The 22584-nt window shown below is 35.3% G+C and overlaps 3 protein-coding genes across 3 annotated transcripts in view; 1 reads left to right on the forward strand and 2 right to left on the reverse strand.

Annotated features, from left to right (window-relative positions):
* Nucleotides 1-14158, forward strand: part of LOC101893499 (sialin-like) — a 175140-nt gene extending 160982 nt beyond the window's left edge. The window contains exons 5-9 of the mRNA XM_059125941.1: nucleotides 7629-7877; nucleotides 7936-8391; nucleotides 11519-11651; nucleotides 11713-11954; nucleotides 12016-14158. Coding sequence (XP_058981924.1) covers nucleotides 7629-7877; nucleotides 7936-8391; nucleotides 11519-11651; nucleotides 11713-11954; nucleotides 12016-12246 — 1311 coding nt within the window. The 3' untranslated portion in view covers nucleotides 12247-14158. The remainder of the gene's footprint in view (nucleotides 1-7628; nucleotides 7878-7935; nucleotides 8392-11518; nucleotides 11652-11712; nucleotides 11955-12015) is intronic.
* Nucleotides 14159-14360: 202 nt separating this feature from the next.
* Nucleotides 14361-17829, reverse strand: LOC101893666 (uncharacterized). The gene is made up of 5 exons (XM_059125943.1): nucleotides 17250-17829; nucleotides 16172-17186; nucleotides 15898-16112; nucleotides 14626-14891; nucleotides 14361-14561 (listed from the first exon to the last, which is right to left on the reverse strand). The coding sequence occupies exons 1-5, from the start codon at nucleotides 17363-17365 to the stop codon at nucleotides 14512-14514; spliced, it is 1662 nt and encodes a 553-aa protein (XP_058981926.1). The 5' UTR covers nucleotides 17366-17829; the 3' UTR covers nucleotides 14361-14511.
* Nucleotides 17830-19535: 1706 nt separating this feature from the next.
* LOC105262200 (uncharacterized) lies at nucleotides 19536-22285 on the reverse strand. Its single transcript, XM_011296610.3, has 4 exons — nucleotides 22035-22285; nucleotides 21480-21981; nucleotides 20687-21127; nucleotides 19536-20566 (listed from the first exon to the last, which is right to left on the reverse strand). Exons 1-4 carry the CDS (start codon nucleotides 22105-22107, stop codon nucleotides 19822-19824), a joined length of 1761 nt encoding a protein of 586 aa, XP_011294912.3. The 5' UTR covers nucleotides 22108-22285; the 3' UTR covers nucleotides 19536-19821.
* Between the last annotated feature and the right edge of the window lie 299 nt (nucleotides 22286-22584).

Below are 22584 nucleotides of genomic sequence, written 5' to 3' on the forward strand. Positions count from 1 at the left end.
TCTAGCTTCCGAACGAAATGAAGTAAGTTGATAAATATTTACTCAAATGTGTATTATATCTGCATGTCTTTTGGTATTGAAAATGGGCTATGTAGGTCCACATCTTCGTATAGTCCCCATATAACGGTACCTCTCGATATGCGGTATTTTGATGATTTTAGCGACATTGCCGGAACTATTTCAAATTTTGTATTTGAAGTTCGTAATGAATACTACAGCCTATGACAAAAATTGTCTGTGCAGGTCCACGTCTTCGTATAGCCCCCATATATCGGTACCCCCTGATATTCGGTATTTTGATGATTTTGTATATGAAGTCCGTAATGGATACTACTGCCTATGCCAGAAAATTGTCTGTGCAGGCTTATAACAAAAGTTGCGCATGCAGAAACTAATATACGGATGCATTCGGTATTTTTAAGATTTTAACAGAATTTTTAATGGATTTTAATTTTTTGAAAATTTCCAAATCTGTACCAAATGGTGGAGGGTATTCAAAGTTTGGCTTGGCTTAGAAAAGCCCCCTTAAATGTGAATATTGCCTCACCCAATCAATCACTTATTTTCAAAAAAAAATTAAAATAGTTTTAAAACTTGCAAATCGACCACCAATGCAGGTAATTGTCAATCAGCTGATGATAATTCTTATTGAGAACAATTTCCCACTAGAAATAAACAAATTTTCAGTAATTCAGTTGCCAAAATGTATATATTCGCTCGCTCTCGCTCCGATATCATATATCCCCAATATCTGTCCCATGCATACATTTGTGCCTCAAATTATATGTATTTTTTGCTTCTTTTAATGCCAACATTGTTGACAGTTCCAGACTAGATTTTGCAACCAATATTCCATAATTCATTCGTTTCGCTTCAATCCTTCTAGTCTACATTTTATTTATCCTCTTACAATTTCCTTGCAACCATGACCGCCATTATGAAGCGCGCATTGTGGGTGCAATAACTTACCTTCCAACATTCGAATAGGTGCATGCAGACACAGTGTAAATATATCATTAATTAGAGTTGTTGTCAGCGGGAATTCGTCATGGTCATTGTGCCGGCTAACTAACTAATTCCATTAATAGAGGAATTTAAGAATTCCATCTTTAGAGAATTTAAACCATCTTCTTGCTTCACACGGGGTGTACAACATAAGTAGGTCTAGTTAATGGCTGTAACGTAAACAAAATTAAGACTAGAATAGAGTTAACTTTTATTATATGGAGAATCGTGATTATTTTGATTAATCAAACTTGGCAAAAAGAATGTACAGGGTGAGATAAAAAAACTGCAACAAAGTCAGACGCCATGATTTTTACATTTTTTTGTTTATACCCTACACCACAAGGTAGTCAGGGTATTATGTCTTTGTGCATTTGTTTGTAACAGGCAAAAGGAAACGAGATAGACCCATAGTTCCTTTTGATGATCTGCATAGAATCACATTCTGAGTCGATTTATGCATGTCCGTCCGTCCGTTTGTCCATGTATTTTTGTAAACAAAGTACAGTTCGCATTTATTGCCCTATCCAGATGAAATTTTGCACAAATCATTTGTTTGGCCAAAGCACGAACCCTATTGAAATTGAAGATAATCGGTCAAAATTTAGATATAGCTGCTATATATATCTTCGTCCGATTTGCCTTTTATTGTGCACCAAACGTGTAATATCAGTCCGAATAGTATGGAATTTTGCACGTACAATCAGATTGGACCTGAAAATAAGTATGCCAAATTTGATCGAAATCGGTTCAGATATAGCTATAGCTCCCATATATATTGTTCATCCGATTTGTTATTTTTGTCCACCGCCGCCGTAATATGCACTCTGCAACATCAATATTTAGGGAAATATATCAAATACAGCTCAGAAATACATTTGCAAAATTTTATCGAGATCGGTTCAGATTTGGATATAGCTCCCATATATAACTTCGGCCGATTTACCTTTTATTGTGCACCAAACGTCTAATATTTGTCCAAATGGGATGGAATTTGGCACATACGACCGAATTGAGTCTAGAAGCTAGTATGTCAAATTTGGTGAATATCGGTTCAGATATAGCTATAGCCTCCATATATATTATTCATCCGATTTGTTATATTTGCTAACCACAACCGTAATATGCACTCCGTAACAACGATATTCAAGGAAATACATCAATTACAGCTCAGAAATATCTTTGCCAAATTTTATCGAGATCGGTTCCGATTTGGATATAGCTCCCATACATATTTTTTTCCGATTTCAAATTAATTGTGCACCAAATGGGCAATACAAGTCCGAATTTAAAAGATACAAATGCTTCGGCATGTTTAGTCCTTTGAACTTTAAATTATAATTATAATCATAGCGTGTATGATTGAATTCTCCCATAAATACTTTTAATTGTTATGTGGAGCTCTACTAAATTAGCAAAGTGGTGTAGGGTATCATAAAGTTGGCCCCGCCCGACTTTAAGACTTTCTTTACTGGTTTTAAATTTCATTTTGAATGAAAGCAAAAATGTCGGAAATAGCATCAAATTATAGAATAAGTTTATATTTGTTCGAATTGGTCACCTTTGACACAAATTATGGCCTTCAAACGGCGAATGAAACCGTCACACGCTGCCCGAATGCGGTATTTGGCCCATTCCTGGCGAAACCTTAGCTTGAGGTGATCGACACTCTGGTATTTTTTAGTGCCAACCTTGCTTTGCAAAAATACTCCAGACACAATTGTACAACGGATTGGTATCTGGAGATTGTGGTGGCCATGGTGCGCTGGTAATGAAGCAAGGAACCTCATTTTCTAACCATTCTTGGGTAGCGCGTGCTAAGTGCGATGGTGCTGAGACCTGTTGAAATGTCCATGGTCTGCGGCCAAAATGTTTGCGTGCCCATGACATTAATACACCCTCCAGAATATTTTCGCAATAATATTCGACATTTATTCTGATTAATACGAGCGGAGAGCGACCATCGGCTGTTATGGCGGGCCACACCATCTCCATTGCCGGCGCTTGAGCTCTGGTGGCCAACCGAAGGTGCACATTTTCGGCTGACCTTTTTGGCAAGTAAACACGATCATTTTGGTTGTTTACAAACTGCTGGACAACGAAGGTTTTCTCATCGGAGAAAACCAAATTCGGCAGTCCACCACTTTCGGCCAAGCGAAGAAACTCTTTAGCTCTTTTGAGTCTATTTTCTTTCTTTTGCGGTGTAAGTTCTTGCCCTTTTTGAAATTTCAATGGCTTTACCCCGAGCTCGTTTTTCAATATTTGCCGAATGGAATATTGCGATATGTTCAGATCACGAGCCATTTTTCGGCCACTGCGACCTCTTTACTTTTCAAACCATTTCTGCTGATGTTGCTGTATTCTTCCACTCACTTCCTTCACGTCGGGCTACGCTACCAGTGTTACGATTACGAGCGATGGTACGAGACACAAAAGATTTATTCACATTTAAATGCTGGAGTGCTCTAACGATAGCCGCTTGTGGCTTTCCAGCCAAATATAAAGAAATCACACTATCACGCTTGAATTCCATCACGAATAACTTTTTTTCTGGAAAATTCTCACCAAAATACTTTTGTACGCTTGTAAACAATATAATGAGCTGTCACTGGAATAATTTTAACAGCTGTCGGACAAGTAGCTTAGAAATTACAGCAGTCTTTAGTTGGTTGCAGTTTTTTCATCCTACTCTCTATGGGAGCTATATATAATCTGATCCGATTATCACCAATTTTAATAGGGTTCGTCCTTTGATACCTTTGTACCAGAAGGGGTAGATCGATACATCTCATCTTCACACCAGATCTTGTGTTAATAGAAACAATGGGATGTATAAAATGTGAAAAGAATCGGATGCTTATTTCGGATTTAGTAACCGTTTTTGTTATTCAAAACTTTGACGCTTGGAGGTAGCAGTGGAGTGGACCGATGTATTCCATCTTCACACCAGACATTGGATTAATAAAATTATTGGGATGCGTGAAATTTTGATCTCTCTGTGGGGGAGGAACTTGATGGAGTGGATCGATATTGTCCATTCTCGCACCTGAAATAGCACTGATGCAAATATTAGGATATTCAAAGTTGGAACAACATCGGATAATCCTTTCTCTTTCTGTGCAGTAAATTATTTTCTTTGAAAATTTTGACATTTTGCGTGGGAGGTACCAGAAAGAGTGGACCGATATTGCCCATCCCCGAACTCGATCTAAGTTTGATAATAATATTACGATGTACCAAGTTTGGACCAAATAGGATACTCTCTTCGAGAGTTATCGAGCGCACAAGCCAGGTAGACATACGGACAGACGGACATCGCTAGATCGACTCCAAACGACCTGAAACGGATTTGGTCCAAAGAAACCTAAGGTCTAAAACCGTTATTTCAAATGATTTACACCCTCTGTAGCCATATGGCTGAGGGTATAATGAATCTATAGTCTAGCCTTAAGATATGCAATAAGTTTTGGTTTGAATTTTTAGTAAATCAATCTGCCCTGTAAATCTATTCTCTATAACATTTTCACAACCGCAAGAAAAAACAAACTTACAATGGAATAAAATTTCTCAAATGTTGAACTGTTCCTAAATTTACGGATAACCTTAAAGATTTGCAATTTATTTCAATATTGTTTCACAGTGTTTTTAAAGGCAATACTTAGCTCATTCACAATTTTCTTACTTCGATGCATTCTGATTAAATAGAATTTCTTATCTGAGTCTAGCGAGCTGCTAATCTTTCGTATGAAATTACGACCTACATTTTTTAAATGATAAATCGAAAAACAGTTGGAGAGCACAGCTCCAACATTAAACATTGAAATCAAGAGTCGGCAATCTCTCGCAAAAATACTTAGTATTTTTATTATTATTATTATTTTAAACCAAATAGAAGTAAAATTTAATATTTACTTTAATTTCGTAACATACGTTCGCGTTCAAATTCAAGTGCGTTAACCTCTGATCGCAATAAAAATCTATTTGTCGTACGACGTGAAAATGTGATATGCGATTTTGTTTGTTTTTTTTTCTGATAACTGTATCAAAATCGACGTCAAGAATTTAGTCGCGGAATACTTAATTTATAATTAATAAAAAAATGGGTAATAATTAATTTTTGTAATGCAACCCTGTATGTGTGTGAAAGATACATTTTTAAATTAATCTCCAACTATGTCAATTTTCAGTCCAGTGTCGAACAGTTTTATGGCATGTCGTATTTGTTGGCTTTATCATAAACTATCTGATATGCATTAATCTGAATATTACAATTGTGGATATGGTGGTGGTTCCACCATCTCGCTATACAACAAATGATTTGAATCTGCCATCAGTAGAGCTGACCAATGTCAGCTTGACCCTTGGGAAGTCGAATTTCATTAATGCAACAAACAATGGAACTATAGAAAATCAAATTTCGGATTTGTATGTCTCAGAGAATCACGTAAGCAAACATCAAATTCAAACATTTGTTCTTGTCTTTTATATGTAAACTCATGGTAAAACCAGTAAGGAAAATTCAAAAGTCGGGCGGACCCGACTATATGATACCCTACACCACTATTCATATTAAGTAGAGCTCCCGTAATAAGAGAATTTACTTGAAGTAGATCATACCACCTATCAACATTTGGCTTTAGAACAGTTATAATTTGGTCTCAGGGGAAACTAATATAGGGGAGACATATCCAATTCTGAATCGATTTTCACTAAAATTGACGGAGACATATTAATCTTTTATACCAAATAACATTGCTATAGAGTGCATGAGATGGATTATATTAAACAAGTAAAAAAGTAGCTAAGTTCGGCCGTCCAAACTTTTAATACCCTTCACCATTTGGAAGGAAATTGAAAAATTTCAAAAAAATGCCGAAAACTACCATTGAAACGAACTTCAAATACGAAATTTGAAATAATTCCGGTAAATAATGTAGCTAAAATCATCAAAATATCGAATATAGGGAGGTACTGTTATATGGGGGCTATACGAAGTCGTGGTGGACCCGCAAAGATCATTTTTTCATCATCGGCTATAATTTCAATTACGAACATTAAATAGCAAATTTGAATCAATTCAGGTGAATAAAGTCGCTAAAATCATCAAAATACGGAATATATGGGGGTTACACCAAAACGTGGACTCCCAGAATTTTCTTTCACAGGCTTTAGTACCCATAGGAACTTCAAATGCGAAATTTAAAAACTTTTCCGGTAAATAATGTCTCTTAAATCACCAAAATACCAAAAAAAGGAAGGTACCATTTTATGGGGACTATAAGGATTCCTGGACCTGCATAGACAATTTTCTGTCACAGGCTGAAGTATTCATTAGGAACTTCAAATACGAAATTTGAAATCATTCCGGTAAATAATGTAGCTAAAATCATCAATATACCGAATATCGGGAGGTAGCGGTATATGTAGGCTATACGAAGACCTGGACCTGCATAGCAAATTTTCTGTCACAGTCTGCAGTACACATTAGGAACTTTAAATACGAAATTTAAAACATTTCCGGTGAATAATGACGCTGAAATCATCCAAATTCCGAATATAGGGATGCACCGTTATATGGGGGCTATAGGAAGACATTGACCTGCAAAGGCAATTTTATGTCACAGGCTTTAGTACATATTAGGAACTGCAAATTCGAAATTTTAAACAGTTTCGATGAAAAATTTCGCTAAAATCATTAAAATACCGAATATAGGGAGGTACAATTATATGGGGGTTATACCTAATAGTGGACCTATAAAGCCCATTTTCAATACCAAAAGTCCTGCAGGACAAAGACACATCTGAGGGAAATTTTTTCAACCTACTTCAAAACGTTCGGAGGCTAGAGCGATTTCCACAGACGGACGGGCATCGCTAAATCGACATAGGATTTTATGCTGATCAAGAATATACAGGGTGAGATAAAAAAAAACTGTAACAAAATCAAATGCCGTAATTTTTAAATTTTATTGAGTGAAAGCAAAATTTCGGAAATATGTTTTCTGATCGAAGAAAACCAAATTCGGCAGCACACCACTTTCGGCCAAGCGAAGCAACTCTTTAGCTCTTTTGAGTCTATTTTCTTTCCGTTACTATGTAAGTTCTTGCACTTTTTGGAATTTCAATGGCTTTATCCCGAACACATTTTTCAATATTTGCCGAATGGAATATTTCGATATGTTCAGCTCACGAGCCATTTTTCGGCCACTGCGGCGCGGGTTTCTATCAAATCGCTTCTTTACTTTTCGAACCATTTCTGCTGATGTTGCTGTTTTCTTCCGTCCACTTCCTTGACTTCTGGCTACGCTGCCAGAATCACGGTAACGAGCGATGGTACGAGACACAAAAGATTTATTCACATTTAAATGCTGGAGTTCTCTAACGATAGTCACTTGTGGTTTTCCAGCCAAATATAAAGAAATCACACTATCACGCTTGAATTCCATCTCCTTTTTCTTCTGGAAAAATCTCACCAAAATGCTTTTGTGAGCTTGTAAACAATATAATGACCTGTCTTGGAAATGACAGCAGTCTGGAGTTGGTTGCAGTTTTTTCATCACACTCTGTAAAATCTGGTATTCTATACATATTTCCAACCCACAAGTGAACATTTCTATTTTCAGACAATTCCGGAAAATTTAAAAAAATTCCATTGGAACGAACGCGAACAAGCCTTAGCGTTGGGTTCGTTTTTCTGGACACATTGGATAACACAAATACCTGGCGGTATACTATCCAGGAGATATGGCACAAAACTTGTATTCGGCTTGTCAAATGTCATCAGCTGCTGGATATGTTTTCTTATACCCTATGCTTGTTTTCTGGACTTCAATGCCCTCTTGGTTGCAAGGATGTTACAAGGTCTATTAACTGTAATTATTATTGTCTAATAATAGATCAGATTTACATTAATCTCATTATCCTTTCTAGGGACTTTCGTGGCCAGCAATGCACAATATGACGGCCAAGTGGATACCGCCCAATGAGCGCAGCAAATTCATTACCGCCTATTTTGGGAGTGCTGTAGGTTTGGCCCTGGCATATCCTCTATTTGCATGTGTCATTCACTGGGCCTCATGGATTTGGGTATTTCACATAACTGGCATTGTGGGAACGATTTGGTGGTTTGCCTGGTTATATTTTGTCTATGACACGCCGGCGGAACATCCTCGAATCAGTAGAAAAGAATTGCAACATATACAATCGGCATTGGGAAATGCCATACAAAGTGGTCATAATCTGAAAACTCCCTGGTTGGCGATATTTACATCAAGACCCGTTTGGATGAATGTCATCGGACAATGGGCCGGGGCATGGAGTATATTTACCGTAATGACTCAAGCACCGACGTATTTCAAAATAATACATAATTGGGATATACGAGCGGTATGTGCAAGAGCAAAGTTTTTACATAACTCCAATTCACTAGTAGATAGTTTACGGGAAAGGAAAGTGAAATTTTTCCTAGAGAGGGCCAAACGACCGCTTTTCATTTCGGCAACTTTTCTGGCGTGATTTAGAACATGTACCTTTTGCGTAATAACTAAAAAAAAAACAAGTAAGCAAAGGCTACAGTCGAGCGGGGCCGACCGTTGAATACCCTACAACACTAAATAAACGATACAGTTTATAAAGGCAAGATACTCGAAAGAATTCCACAAGATATTGTGACAAATAATAAAAGAAAACCATCAGGTTTCGTTCTCTAATTTTCGAATAATAGCAACTTAACTAATTTGCTCATTTCCAATTTATTGGTAGATGTTGCACTTAAATGGTCTTCCTAGATCTGGAACTAATATTTCCCAAAGACCTATAATCTCTCAAAAGTGGCAAAAGATTAACATTTATTATTGGTTTTTGACTGAAACGCATCTATATGAGATACAGTCATTTGACTATATTCTTCAACGAAATCAGCGTTAACGAAATAGCCAGAAGTGCGCCTTTCCTGTGCTTGTGAATTCTCCAAAAAGTCACTGGAATGGACATTTTCGTATTTTGTCTACAAAAGTTGGCAAACTCCTTCACACATTGAATATTTTTGGATGGCCATCCAAAACTGCTTGGCTTTTGCAATGTCCGGTAATCCCCATTCAAATGTGCGTGAGGATCGGGCGATAATTATGACCTCCTGACAATTTTGCAGTTTTTTGGTCCATTTCAACCCCTAAATATATGGCGATCATCTCCAAAAAGAGTAGGCTTCTATTCTGACCCTCATCTTATCCCCATGCAAAATTTCGTAAGAATCGGGCCATAAATGCGATCTGTATATGATATCCTGATATCCTAACGACTTAGTTTTGTTAGCTGTAGAAATATTACCAAATGTTTAATTCAAAATGAAAATATGCCAAAAATATGACAAAATTGAAAAAATATGAGAAAATTTTACAGAATCAATATTTTCATCTTTAGAGAGATATTTTTATGCGATTTTTTTAGACGTTTTTTCTTTCCTGCCAAGAGGCCATTCTGAATTGATGAGAACTGTGGAAATCAGTTCAGCCGTTTTCGACATATAAGAGCCCTTTCAAGCATATCTTCTTTGATAGACATATATATCGCACATATTTTGCTATATATCCGATTTTTTGGATCTTAACATCAATGTAAAGATCAGAAGTAACCTTGTCATGGCTTTGTGATTTCCCCGGGACATAAAATATTCGCGGTTTAATGAAAAATTTAAAAAAAAGATATGGTATATTTTACCCGCTAAATATTATCCGATGACCACCCAAATGGGTAGGCTTCTTGGCAGCCCTAAACTCTAGCTACATGCGAAATTCCGCGTCGATTGGTCTATAATTGCGACCTGTATAGCTACTGCAAAATCCGACATTTTTTTAGTAATTGGTCCATTTCAACCCCTAAACATTTGGCGATCATCTCCAAAAGAAATAGGGTTCTATTCTGACCCTAGCCCCACCTCCATTCTAAATTTTGTGAAGATCGGGCCACAATTGCGACCTGTAGAGTGATTACAAATTAACATGGACAGACGGACAGACGGACAGACGGACAGACGGACGGACGGACATACATAGCTAGATCGACTCAGCTCGGCGAGCTAGGAAGATCCATATATACTTTCCTATGTGGGAAATCAATATTTCGTGGTGTTACATAATTTTTGGCCCAATCAAACTTATAATACCCCCAACACATAGTGTTGTAGGGTATAACTAGTAAAAAAGCTATAAGTTCGGTCGGGCCAAACTTTGAATACTCTCCACCATTTGAAACGAATTTGGCAATTTTCAAAAAAATAAAATCCGTTCAAAATTCTGTTAGAATCTTAAAAATACCGAATGTAGCCGTTATGTTAGGGTCTATACGACGACGTGACTTATACGAAGACGTAGACCTGCACAGACAATTTTCTTTCATAGGCTGTAGTATCCATTACGAACTTCAAATAACAAATTTAAAACAATTCCGATGAATAATGTCGCTAAAATGATCAATATTCCGAATATAGGGAAGTACCATTACATGAGGACGATACAAAAACGTGGACCGGCACAGACAATTTTCTGTCGTAGGCTGTAATGTCCATTACGAACTTCAAATACCAAACATGAAACAATTCCGTTGAATAATGTTTCTGAAATCATTAAAATACCGAATATCGGGAGGTACCGTTATAAGGAGGTTATACTAAGACATGGACTTGCACAGACAATTTTCTGTCATAGGCTGTAGTATCCATTACGAACTTCAAATACCAAACTTGAAACAATTCCGGTGAATAATGTCACTAAAATCATCAAAATACCGAATATCGGGACCTACCGTAATATGGGGGCTATACGAAGACGTGGAACTGCACAGACAATTTTCTCTCATAGGCTGTAGTATCCATTACGAACTTCAAATACCAAACTTGAAACAATTCCGGTGAATAATGCCGCTAAAATCATCAAAATACCGAATATCGGGAGGTACCGTTATAAGTAGGTTATACTAAGACATGGACCTGCACAGACAATTTTCTGTCATAGGCTGCAGTATCCATTACGAACTTCAAATACCAAATTTGAAACAATTCCGGTAAAAAATTTAGCTAAAATAATCAAAATACCGAATATTTGGAGGTACCATTATATGGGTGCTATACGAAGACGTAGACCTGCACAGACAATTTTCTGTCATAGGCTGTAGTATCCATTACGGACTTCAAATACCAAATTTGAAACAAATCCTGGGAATGATGTCGCTAAAATTGTGAAAATACCGAAAATAGTGAGGTACCATTATATGGGGCCTGTACCAAAACGTGGACCTACATGACCCATTTTCAATACCAAAATTCCTGCAGACATAATATACATTTGAGTAAAATTTTATCAACATACTTCATTTCGTTCGGAAGCTAGACTGATTTCCACAGACGGGCGGATACTTTGTGCGGTCTTAAATGTATATTTCGAGGTGTTACAAACCGAATGACAAACTTATTATACCCTCCATACTATGGTGGAGGGTATAAAACATTTCATTTCAGACTGGAGTTTTCTCGGGATTTCCTCATATTTTGCGAATGTTTTTTGCCTATTCCTTTTCCTTGTTTGCCGATTATCTTTTGCGTAATAATAAAATGAGTCGCACCAATGTTCGAAAACTGGCAACCGGAATATGTAAGTACTTAAATATAATATTCATATCTTAAGAACTTCCATATCAAATATTAATATGAAGGTTGCATACCGAATGCCATAATGATGGCGGCACTGGCATTCTTTGGTACCAATCGTATACTGGCCATAACATTTATTTCATTGGCGATTACATTCCAAGGCTCTGGAACTTCGGGTCCACTCTCATCAATGGTCGATATAGCACCCAACTTTGCTGGCATCATTTCGGGTATTTGTGGTACTATTGGCAGCATGCCTGGCTTTATCTCAGCCTATATTGTGGGTGTGGTAACCTTTAATAATGTAAGTTGCAGAAAATAGATTAGAAAACTAGAAAATAATTTTCAAATCATTTTTTTATTAGCAAACATTTGAAGCCTGGAGAAATGTGTTTCTTATAACGGCTGGTGTATTGTTCCTGTGTGGTACGCTGTATTTACTTTTTGCCGACTCATCTTTACAACCATGGAATGATGGCTACTCTCAATCTGTTGAGTGTGGTAAACATGACAATGACAATGACATTGAGGCTGAAGAAAGTTCAACAATAGAAAATAACACTCTAATGGACAAAAGTATTGGACAAAATAATTGAGTTCCTTCTACAAATCGGAAAAATCTTTTCCGATTTAAGATAATAGTCAACTTGTTGCAATTTCTATAGTGTTTTTCGATAATCCTGTGTTCTTAGATTAAATAAGTAGTGGTATTTTGAGGTAAAGTACTTAATGCAAACAAATGGTTTATACATTTAAGTATTTTTCGTAAAAAATAAAATTTGTTGTTATAATTTAAAACTTATAAATTATTATGCCTTCAGCCATATGGCTACAGAGGGTATTTGGAGTCGATATAGCGATGTCCGTCCGTCTGTCTGGCTGGAAGTTGCGCACAATAACTCTCGAAAGGAGTATCCGATTTGATCCAAACTTCTTCAAATTACACACATCACAATATTTTTATTAGTCCAAGGTCTGGTGTGAAGATGGAATATATCGATCCACTCCTTCTGGTACCTCACCCACAATGGGCCAAAATTCTAAAAATTTATGAAGCTCATAAAATACTCACGCACATCTTATGATTTCCATAAACAAAAAATCTGTTATAAAGATGATAGAGATCGGACCATTCCTTCTGGTACCTTTCCAACAAACGGTTAAAATTTTGAATAAACAAAACGGTCATAAAATCCAAAATAAGCATCCGGTTCTCTTAAAATTACACACATCTCAGCATTTTTATTTGCCCAAGGTCTGGTGTGAAGATGGAATATATCGGTCGACTCCTTCTGGTACCTCCTCCACAAAGGGAAACTCATAAAACATGAAATTTACATCCGATTCCATTCAGACTTGGTGCATCTCAATATTTCCATAAATATAAGATCTGTTATAATGATTACAGAGATCGGACCATTCCTTCTGGTACCTCCCCCACAAAGGGTAAAATTTTTGAATAACCAAAATGATCATAAAATCCGAAATAAGCATCTGGATCTCCTCAAATAACACACATCGCAACATCCTTGGGTCAAGATCACGTACCTCCCCCACAAATGGTCAACATTTTGATTATTCATGAAGTTCATAAAACGCGAAAATAACGTACGATTCGATTCAGACTTGATACATCACAAAATCTGAAATAAAGATTGCACCATTTCTTCTGGTATCACCCCCACAAAGGGTTAAAATTTTGAATAACCATCCGAAATCATCATTCGGTTCTCTGCAAAGATGAAAATGATATACATTTGCCAGCCCCTTCTGGTACCTCATCCACAAAGGGTTAAAATTTCCATTACTTATATCTGTCATAACTTGCGAAACAAGTCGGCGATTCATTACAACTTGCTATATCTAAATATTTTTCTTAACCAGATATCTGAAATGAATATGGAATTTATGATTTTGCACAAAATTTCGATATAGTCAAAATTGGTCAATATTGGCTAAATGCTTCGGAAAAGAGTCAACAGTTTAAATAATCATAAGTCAAGGCTGGGGGTATACATCTGTCGACAAAATCGACTGATAATATTTTACTTGTTTTTATTTATAAATCGTAACAATAAGGAATTAAATAATTGAAAAAATATAGTTGAGTTTTTCTATTGAGACTTATGAACAATTAACAGCATAATAATGGATTAAGACTATTATTTGTTATTTTAATAATAAATGATCATGTTTCCCAAATAAAACGTTTAATAATGTCTGTTTTAATGGTTGATATAAACAAACTTTCTCCTGACGTTACCATAACACGGAGGGCGGAAAGGCCTATATTGGGTCAGCCAGTAATCCCATATGAGTACAAGCTTTAATTATTGTGAAAAAGAAAATTCAATCCCAATGCTGTAAAATCTACTAAATTTAATGTCACATTATAGTTAAATGTAGTTTTTTTTGTCAGACCTTGGAGAGATAAACTCAAATTAAACTTAAATTATAACTCACAATCTATAATTTAAAAAATAATTATACAATTTTACTGTTCAAAAATAAGATTCAATAAAAGAAGTTCCAAACTTGGATATAACTCACAATCTATAAATCAAAAAATAACTACACAATTTTACTGTTCAAAAATAAGATTCAATAAAAGAAGTTCCAAACTTGGATATAACTGACAATCTATAATTCAAAAATTAACTACACAATTTTACTGTTCAAAAGAAGTTTCAATAAAATAACAAATATATGCTTGTTTTGTTAGATTTTTAAAACATTTTATATTATACATAATATTTGTATTTATACATAATATTTCTCATATTTTAATCATAAAAATAAATGCTCGATTTATATCATTACAAAATATCAGTACAGAAGTTTTTGGCATTAACATTATATTTTCACAGCTCCCACGGCACACGTCCCAATGGGCTTGATTTCCAGTCATCCTCTACATAATTAAAACACATAAGTTATTTTTTTATATTATCCCATATCAATTTGCAATTACATACCTTCTACTTCGGTCCACAAACCATAGGTTTTACAATTTTCACTACATTCTGGGTCTTCATCTGTCTCGATATCCATTTTTGTTATGTTATTCTTCTTTAGTTGATTTAACAAATCTTCAGCTGTGTAGACATTAACATTGTCCTTATTTTGTTTCTTTGATTTTTCATTTCCAACATCGGTGTTTGCATTAAAATAGCAATCAATTAATTCGGTGAATGTTTGCATTTCAGTGGCACTTAATGCCGGAACTATGAGGGGCAATATTCTGAAAAATATAAAAAAAAATATTACATGTTTTTTTTTTTTTTTGAAAACCGTTCTCAGCGCATACCCTCTCTATTTGGAAGGAACTTGCAAAAGTAAAAATAAAAAAACTCAAATATGCCGAAAATGTAAAATAAAAAATAGAAATTGCCGCTATAATTTAAAATCCAGAGAAGTAGGTGCCTATTACGAGCTTCAAACATCAAGAATATGGTTATATGGGACGTATACGAGACCGTGGACTCCTACAGTCAAATACCATGTTTGGGATAATTGTGTTAAAAAAATTATTGGCGGCTATACGAAGGCGGGGGTCTGTACAGAAAATCTTCTGACATAGGAGAAAGTACCCATCACGCAAATCATCAAAATACCAAATATCTTGAGGTACAGTTATATGAGGACTATACCAAAGCTTGGTACATTTATAATGTGCAATATCTTCAATGTGAATCATACTTAAAATTGGTCTGTGCTCTGTCAGTTTTCAGCTAATGCTGTTTTTTTTTTTTTTTTTTGTTATAGAGGTTTGTCCAATTTTTGATCCACATTATGAGCGGATGTTGTCGACTTCATTGCACTTATCCTCTTTCATAGGTTTCGTTTTAGTCTTACTAAGCATATTTTATTTAGTCTTACTAACATATTATTTACGGAGTTAATCGATTTGAAAGCTAGTTGATAGTTGTCCTTATATCAGATATCAGATTTCCAGAGCTTTTCTGAGAAACGTTCTCGTGCGATGAAATTTGTCGAGGCGGTGATTGCCAAACTTTTGAAGCCGCGCCAATTTGCTTATCCGTGATTAAAAATACATTTCTCATAGCATGGTGGGTCGAATGGTGTATTCGGGGAGACTATGATAAAGATTTGTATGACGGTCTGGTGCACTATGAGCACTATTTAGCTATTCTTTATCAATTATACATATGGCGATTTCGGAACTATCATAAGAAGTAAGAATATTTTTTTTCGTTTATTAAAAATATAATTCCAGCTCAACTTACCCTTTTAATATGGGTGCAGTATATTCATTGGCAGCTTCAAGACGTTCCTCGAGAAAATCTCTTTCGAATACCCACACCCAGGGTCGTCGAAAATGATCACCGAATAATAGGGTTTTCTTCATACCAACACCACTATAAATATACAATTCTCGGGTACCCTCAGATATTTCCTTAAGGTTATTCAAAGAAAATGTTGGTTCCTTTATATTGGTATTCTGTTAAGCAAAACAAAAACGTAAATACAAACTTAATACTCTTGTCGAACTATTATTACCTCATCCATTTCGGCCTTATACATTTGTTTACACTGGCGGAACGCCTTAAATCCTTTGAGTATCTGTACAGCCCAAAAACTTGCCGAAGCACGTTTCGTGGCCTCCACAATAGGACTTTCGGCAATATCGATTAAGGCATAGAAAAAATCATCGAGGAAACCATTTATTGCCAACATTCGAAATAGAGTTTGATTGGCTGTAATTAAAGATTCCATTTCCGCCGAAGAATCCTCAATGCCTGATACAGAGAAAAAGTAGCGCATTCTCAACAAAGCTCCTACATAGATTGTCGCAACATCTTTTATGACAATATCACGTTTAACCAAGCCATATAACTCTTGTGCAATGTGATCAAAAATGTCTTGTAGTTTCTCAAAATTGTACTTTTGATAGTACTCTTTTAGGTTGTGAAAACGTTTTCCATGCATGTGTCGTTTCAATGTCTTAATATTGATTGCACCTTTCATATGACCCTCCAAAGCGGCATCAAAAATGTCACATAGTGTTGACACCTTATCATCAAGTTCGGTTCTATCTTTGCGCCTTATCCGCGTGGCATCTACGTCACGCATACTCTCCAACTGCGTCCTCCAGTAATAATCGTGCAGCCAAACAATGCAATACTCTGCGGTATTTCTTAGCACCTGGAGAGGAGGCAACACCTGACCGTGGGCACATATGTGCCGCAAATCAACAACAAATGATTCGAGACCCAATTCTTTTGCCGTCTGGTACATTGTTCGCATATTGTGGGTTTGCATTATGGATGACATAAAATTGAAGAAGCGTGTAAAGGCATTCGCATACAAAGTTTGTAAATCATCGTCGGAATATATTGAATCGGGATGATCTTTTTGTTGAACTTCGACAATGACAGCGGTTGCCAAAACTGCCGCTGGGCATTGTGTACTCCGTCTCAGATTCCAAATACGTATCTGGGAAAGCGCTTGCTGTCGCGTTTCCGCAGAATAGTTGTCACCAAACAACCATTCATAAACTTTGTTAAATTCAGAACTGAAAGTGGAAAAATATCAAGTTTTAGTTTCGAGAATGATGTGAAAAAACACATCAACTTACACATTTCTCCATGGTCCAACAACAGTGCGCCGTTTTGTGCTGTCCTGAGAAAATGATTCCAATGGATCGTTTGAGATTTGGCTGTTCTCCATAGAGATGTCTTTGTCACAATGCATTTTATTTTATGTTCGCTAGTGATTTTTTTAAAATAAATGTAAACAAGTAAAACGAATGGAACACGTGTGAAGAGGTAAGGCAAGAGGCAACACGCCGTGTGTATAGAAAGAGGGTGAAATGGAATGCAAACAGCTGTTTCAATACCGGAGAAAGAAGAAGAACGCAGCCCCTATACAATTTGCACATATTAGCTCTGTTCCATTGCGGAAAAAAACAATGTGTTCCCACAAATTTTAAAAACCATATAAAATGAGAAGATTTTTTTTCACTTTTTTGGCTATTGTTTATCTTTTGTTCTGGGATTTCAATCACAATAATGCATTTTGATATTACATTTGGTAGTCAGCTGGCTTGGCAGAGGGACCTTATATTTGGGCCATGCCATGGTGAAAGAATACAGGTAGATGCACCAACGCTTGGGAACATTGATATGTCAAAATTTTTAATTTTTTTTGTCAAAATTAAGTAGGTTTTTATATATTTTCTTATAAAACGCAGATAGAGGTTGTTAAAATATGAATTTTTCAACAATTTTTAAAAATTTCAATAATTTTCAACATTTTCAATTTCATAATCGGCTTGCCCCAGCAGCTGTGTCGATGCGACTACCTATATTCTTCTACCATGGGTCATGCTCTATTCCTTTATATACAAGAATCTTCCTACTTACTCTAAACCATGGTAGAACAATGCAGATAGTCGCATCGAAACAGCTGCTGGGACAATGAACTGTCAAACTAATTTTGAAATTGAAAATTTTGAATTAAAAGTTATTCAAATTCGTAAAAATTGTTGAAAAGTGAATATCATAATCATCTCTGAATATCATTATATAAAAAATACTTATTTTTGAAAAAAATATTTCAAAACTTTTGACATATCAATGTTTCCTAGTGTTGATGCATCTACCTGTATTCTTCTACCACGCTTCTTAGGTTGGAAATACATAAAGCGCATATTTGGCTGGCTTAAGTCATCGGCTGGCTTCTTCGTAGATGAACAGTTTTTAGGTTGACTTAGTTCGAATTTGGGCCTAGGCTCTGTTCATTTCCGAAGAAGCCAGCCGATGACTTAAGCCAGCCAGATAAGCGCATTGTGTATTCCCACCTTTACTCTAAAAATGTTCCTTCCAAAAGAGAGTGGTATTTGCACTCCCCTATTTTTGCAGTATTTGCCATTTTTAAAAAACAAAGTAATAAAGCAATGATGAATCCATGAGATTTCAACTGTTCGGAGCAGTTTCAACTGCTCGGAGAAGTGTTCACTCTAGCTTCCGAACCACATTAAGTAAAATTTTACTCAGATGTTTCTTAGGCCTGCAGTACTTTTGGTATTTAAAATGGCTCATGTAAGTCCATGTTTTGGTATAGCCCTCATATAATAGTACATAAAATTGTTTGTGTAAGTCTACGTCCTCATATAGATCCCCCCCCCCCCCCCCCCCAAACGGTACCTCCCGATATTCGGTATTTTGATGATTTTAGAGGAATTATTTCAAATTTGGTATTTGAAGTTCGTAATGGATACTACAGCCTACGACAGAAAATTGTCTGTGTAGGTCTACGTCTTCGTATAGCCCCCATATAACTGTTCCGGCGAATTTAACGGTTTCTGCATGTTTTTTTCATCATTTCAAAACGAATTTGCTGTAATTTAGGAGTATGTATTCCCAGTATGTAGGAAACATTCTTGCAGAAAACTATACATGTAACTTTGGTCCGAGGTACCAAAATTTGGACCGATATTGGCCATTTGGTGCACAATTAACCCGAAATCGGTTGAAGATGTATTTGGGAGTTATATCCAGATCTAAACCGATCCAAATTTGATGTACTTGCTTCTAGACTGAATTCGGTGGTATATACCAAAATTCAGGTTAGTTGGACTTATACTGGCCATTTGGTGCACAATTAAACCGAAATCGTTTGAAAATATATGGGAGCTATATCTAAATCTGATCCGATTATAACCAACTTCAATAGAGTTCGTCCTTGGGCCAAACAAATATTGTTTGCAAAATTTCATCCCAATCGGATAATAAATGCGACATGCTTTTGTTCACAGGAATACATGGACTCAGAAAGTGATTTTATGAAGAACTATGGGTCTATCTCGCTTCCTTCTCAATGTTATAAACAAATGCACAAAGACATAATACCCTTACCACTGTGTGGTGTAGGATATAAAAATTAGTGAAGCTATTTTTATAGCTCTTATACCATTTGACGAATTAAAGATCTTAAACATTCTTCAGCTTTCGATATTTTTGTTTTTTTTTTTTTTTCAAAATCATTGTAATATGTTGTTTTGTTTATTTAATACTTCTGACAATACAGTCCATAAAGGTAGGTCTCTTTACTTTACAACTTTCCCTAACTTATGGTACCTTGTCTTTATTGTACCATAGAACCATGCATATATCTTTTATTTCGTTATTACGTCTAAAATTAATTATTTATTTTTTAACCGAATCTTCTTTCTGACTACTCGGTATAACTTCATTGTCTGAAGAAAAATTGGACGTTGGTGTATCCCTTTCGAATAAATCATGGTCCGGTACAAATGGCTTATTCAAGGACGAGCTAAGTTTTCGCAAAACATTTGGATTCATCTGAAGTATTCTTTCCACTAAGTCACGTAAATAATTTACTTGTAAGTTTAAAACTATCGCCAGGGCGTCTAGATGATAGTCGTACAAGCGATATTTAATTTTTTCTATTTCCAAAACATGTCTCAAATCTTTCGTGTTAAAAACGCAACGCAACGATTCAGTCAGAGATGGTGATGATGATGTTGATGAATCTTTTAAATCCATTGATTGCGTTTCATCTGGTGTAATTATGTTAGGTTGGGGAATTATTAGAGGCTTGTTTAGTACTGCATCTGGGGGAAGTTGATATTTAAAATGGGGTGGATAAATATCGGGCAGCATTGATGTTTTTGGAAAAAATCGGTTTTGCTGATTGTATAGAACATCTGAAGGTAAATGATATTGGAAAAATGGCTGATATATATTCGGCAACATAGATTCCCTTTTTTGTATTATAGAAGACCGATCTTTTTTGATATTGGAATTCTTAATTGCGTGTTTAGAGGTATTTTTATTCCTATTAGATATTACTGATGGCTCCCGTTTCTTTCTCTTAATACCAAGGTTTGATGTTGTTTGACTTTCTGTTGCCGAAGGTAAAGAACAGGTCCTGAAAAAATCATATGCTATTATTTCGGAAGGAATAAATTTAAGGGATGTACATAATGTTACTGTGGAAGGAGAGAACAAAGTAAAAATACAACATCCAGTATAGAATTGTAATAATTACCTTGCATTTTGATTGGAATTTTCACCGGATAAATTCGACATTTTCGCCGATTTTTCTTTCTTAATAAATGTGCTCTGTCGTCGGTATGCATTTACATGATTCTTATTATTTTCTTTGGCAGGCGATGTTTCAATCAAGCACGCTTCAGATTTATGTGTTAATAAATCTGTTAATATATCTTCTTCCAAATTCCTTTTCCCACCTCTTTTTCGATTATCTTTCTGTGTAGAATTTTGAGTAGTTGCATTAGTATGGGTCTCGCTATCTTTTGTCTTAATTGCGTAACATTTTGCATGGTCGTATGATAGAATATTTGTTACAATTTCTTCTTCAGTTTTGCTATATTTCTGTATTTTATCGTCAATTCCTGCAGATCTCTGACAAAAACTACCTTCATTACAGCTTTGAGTAATAACAGATAGTTTTTCTTTGGAATAACTGCTACAGAAAAAAAAAAACAAAAGAAGTGTAAAATAGTAAATTGTTTAAGAACTTTTGAAAAAATGCATATCACAATTTAATTTTAAAATTAAATAAAACTCTTTTATACAAACAGAAGTGGTGGCATTAATTTTTGAATAACTATCCCCAATTTAATGTATTACCATACGAAACTTGTGCTCATATTGTCTTGGAAATGAATATTTCCAAACCGAACTTTATAATAGCAATGAGTGTTCAGAGGGAATAATAAGAACTTGTAGATTATGAATATTATATTACAATTTAAGCACACAAAAATGTCCCTTCCAACTCCATATATCTTTGACAATTTAAATTCCCTTATATTTACCAATTTTGTTGATTTAAAGTGTGTTCCGATTTGATTTTTGATAGGTCCCAAGAGTTTTGAACTCCTTGATCTGTTATAGCCTTTTGCTGTTCTTTTTGGCTAGTTTTCGATGCTTCATAGTTATTGGATGGCGTCAATGCAGGATTTGTACTCTTTATACGACGCCTTCTACTTTTTTTAAGCGTAAAGCGGAATTTCCTTTTCCTTTTAAAATTTGGGTTTTTTCTATATGTTTCGCAAACATTAATATTTGTTGTAAAACTTTGCTTTAGATTCACTAGCGCAATTCCTTCTTCGTCTTCTCTTATATCGGTCGGGGAAAATAATGCTTGTGTTTCTGGCAAGGTTTTACATTTTGTGGTGCATTCTTTTGCCTCAAAAATATTTGACTGAGGTGTAATGCATGAGTTTTGTTCATCCGGTTTCTTTTGAAAGGCATATGATTCGATTCGTTTACGTTTCTCTAACAAACGCTGAGAACGACGAAGTCCACAATGGGTATCTAAGAATGAAATAAAAACTAATTTTTGATAAACAAAATTAAAAATTTATTACCTTCTGCCATATCTTCCACCTCAGAACAATAGGTCGCTTGACTGTCGCACTTGAATAATTTATTTTTTTTCATTATTCTTTTGTCATTATTTGATTGATTAAAATTTAATTGTCAAAATAACGGTAACATATTTTTCTTTATCTATTGAAGTTTGTCGGCGGCATTCTGCGTATAATTGTCAGCTTTGTTATCATATTGAAATTACGCTACGTTTACATGGTGCAATATCAAGACACAAATAGTATTTTTTACAAACAATAAATATATAGCAACTTAAATAAATTATGATTGTAGACTTGATAGAAATGTTATTGAAAGTAAACAAAACAATAATTTTTTAATAAATTATTTTAATTTCAAAGATGTACATTTTTAGAACATAAGTTATTAAATTAAAAATAGAGAACAAATATTTCAAATAAAATATATTATTCTAATAATAAATATATTATTCTAAAATAAAACGCTTTTCTGACTGGCTTAAGTCTACATTACATTTAAGCTACATTATTCACATTTAAGCTACATTATTCACCAGGCCGAACTTGC

The sequence above is a fragment of the Musca domestica genome, unplaced genomic scaffold (genome assembly GCF_030504385.1).
Source record: "Musca domestica strain aabys unplaced genomic scaffold, Musca_domestica.polishedcontigs.V.1.1 36, whole genome shotgun sequence".
Lineage (NCBI taxonomy): Eukaryota > Metazoa > Arthropoda > Insecta > Diptera > Muscidae > Musca > Musca domestica.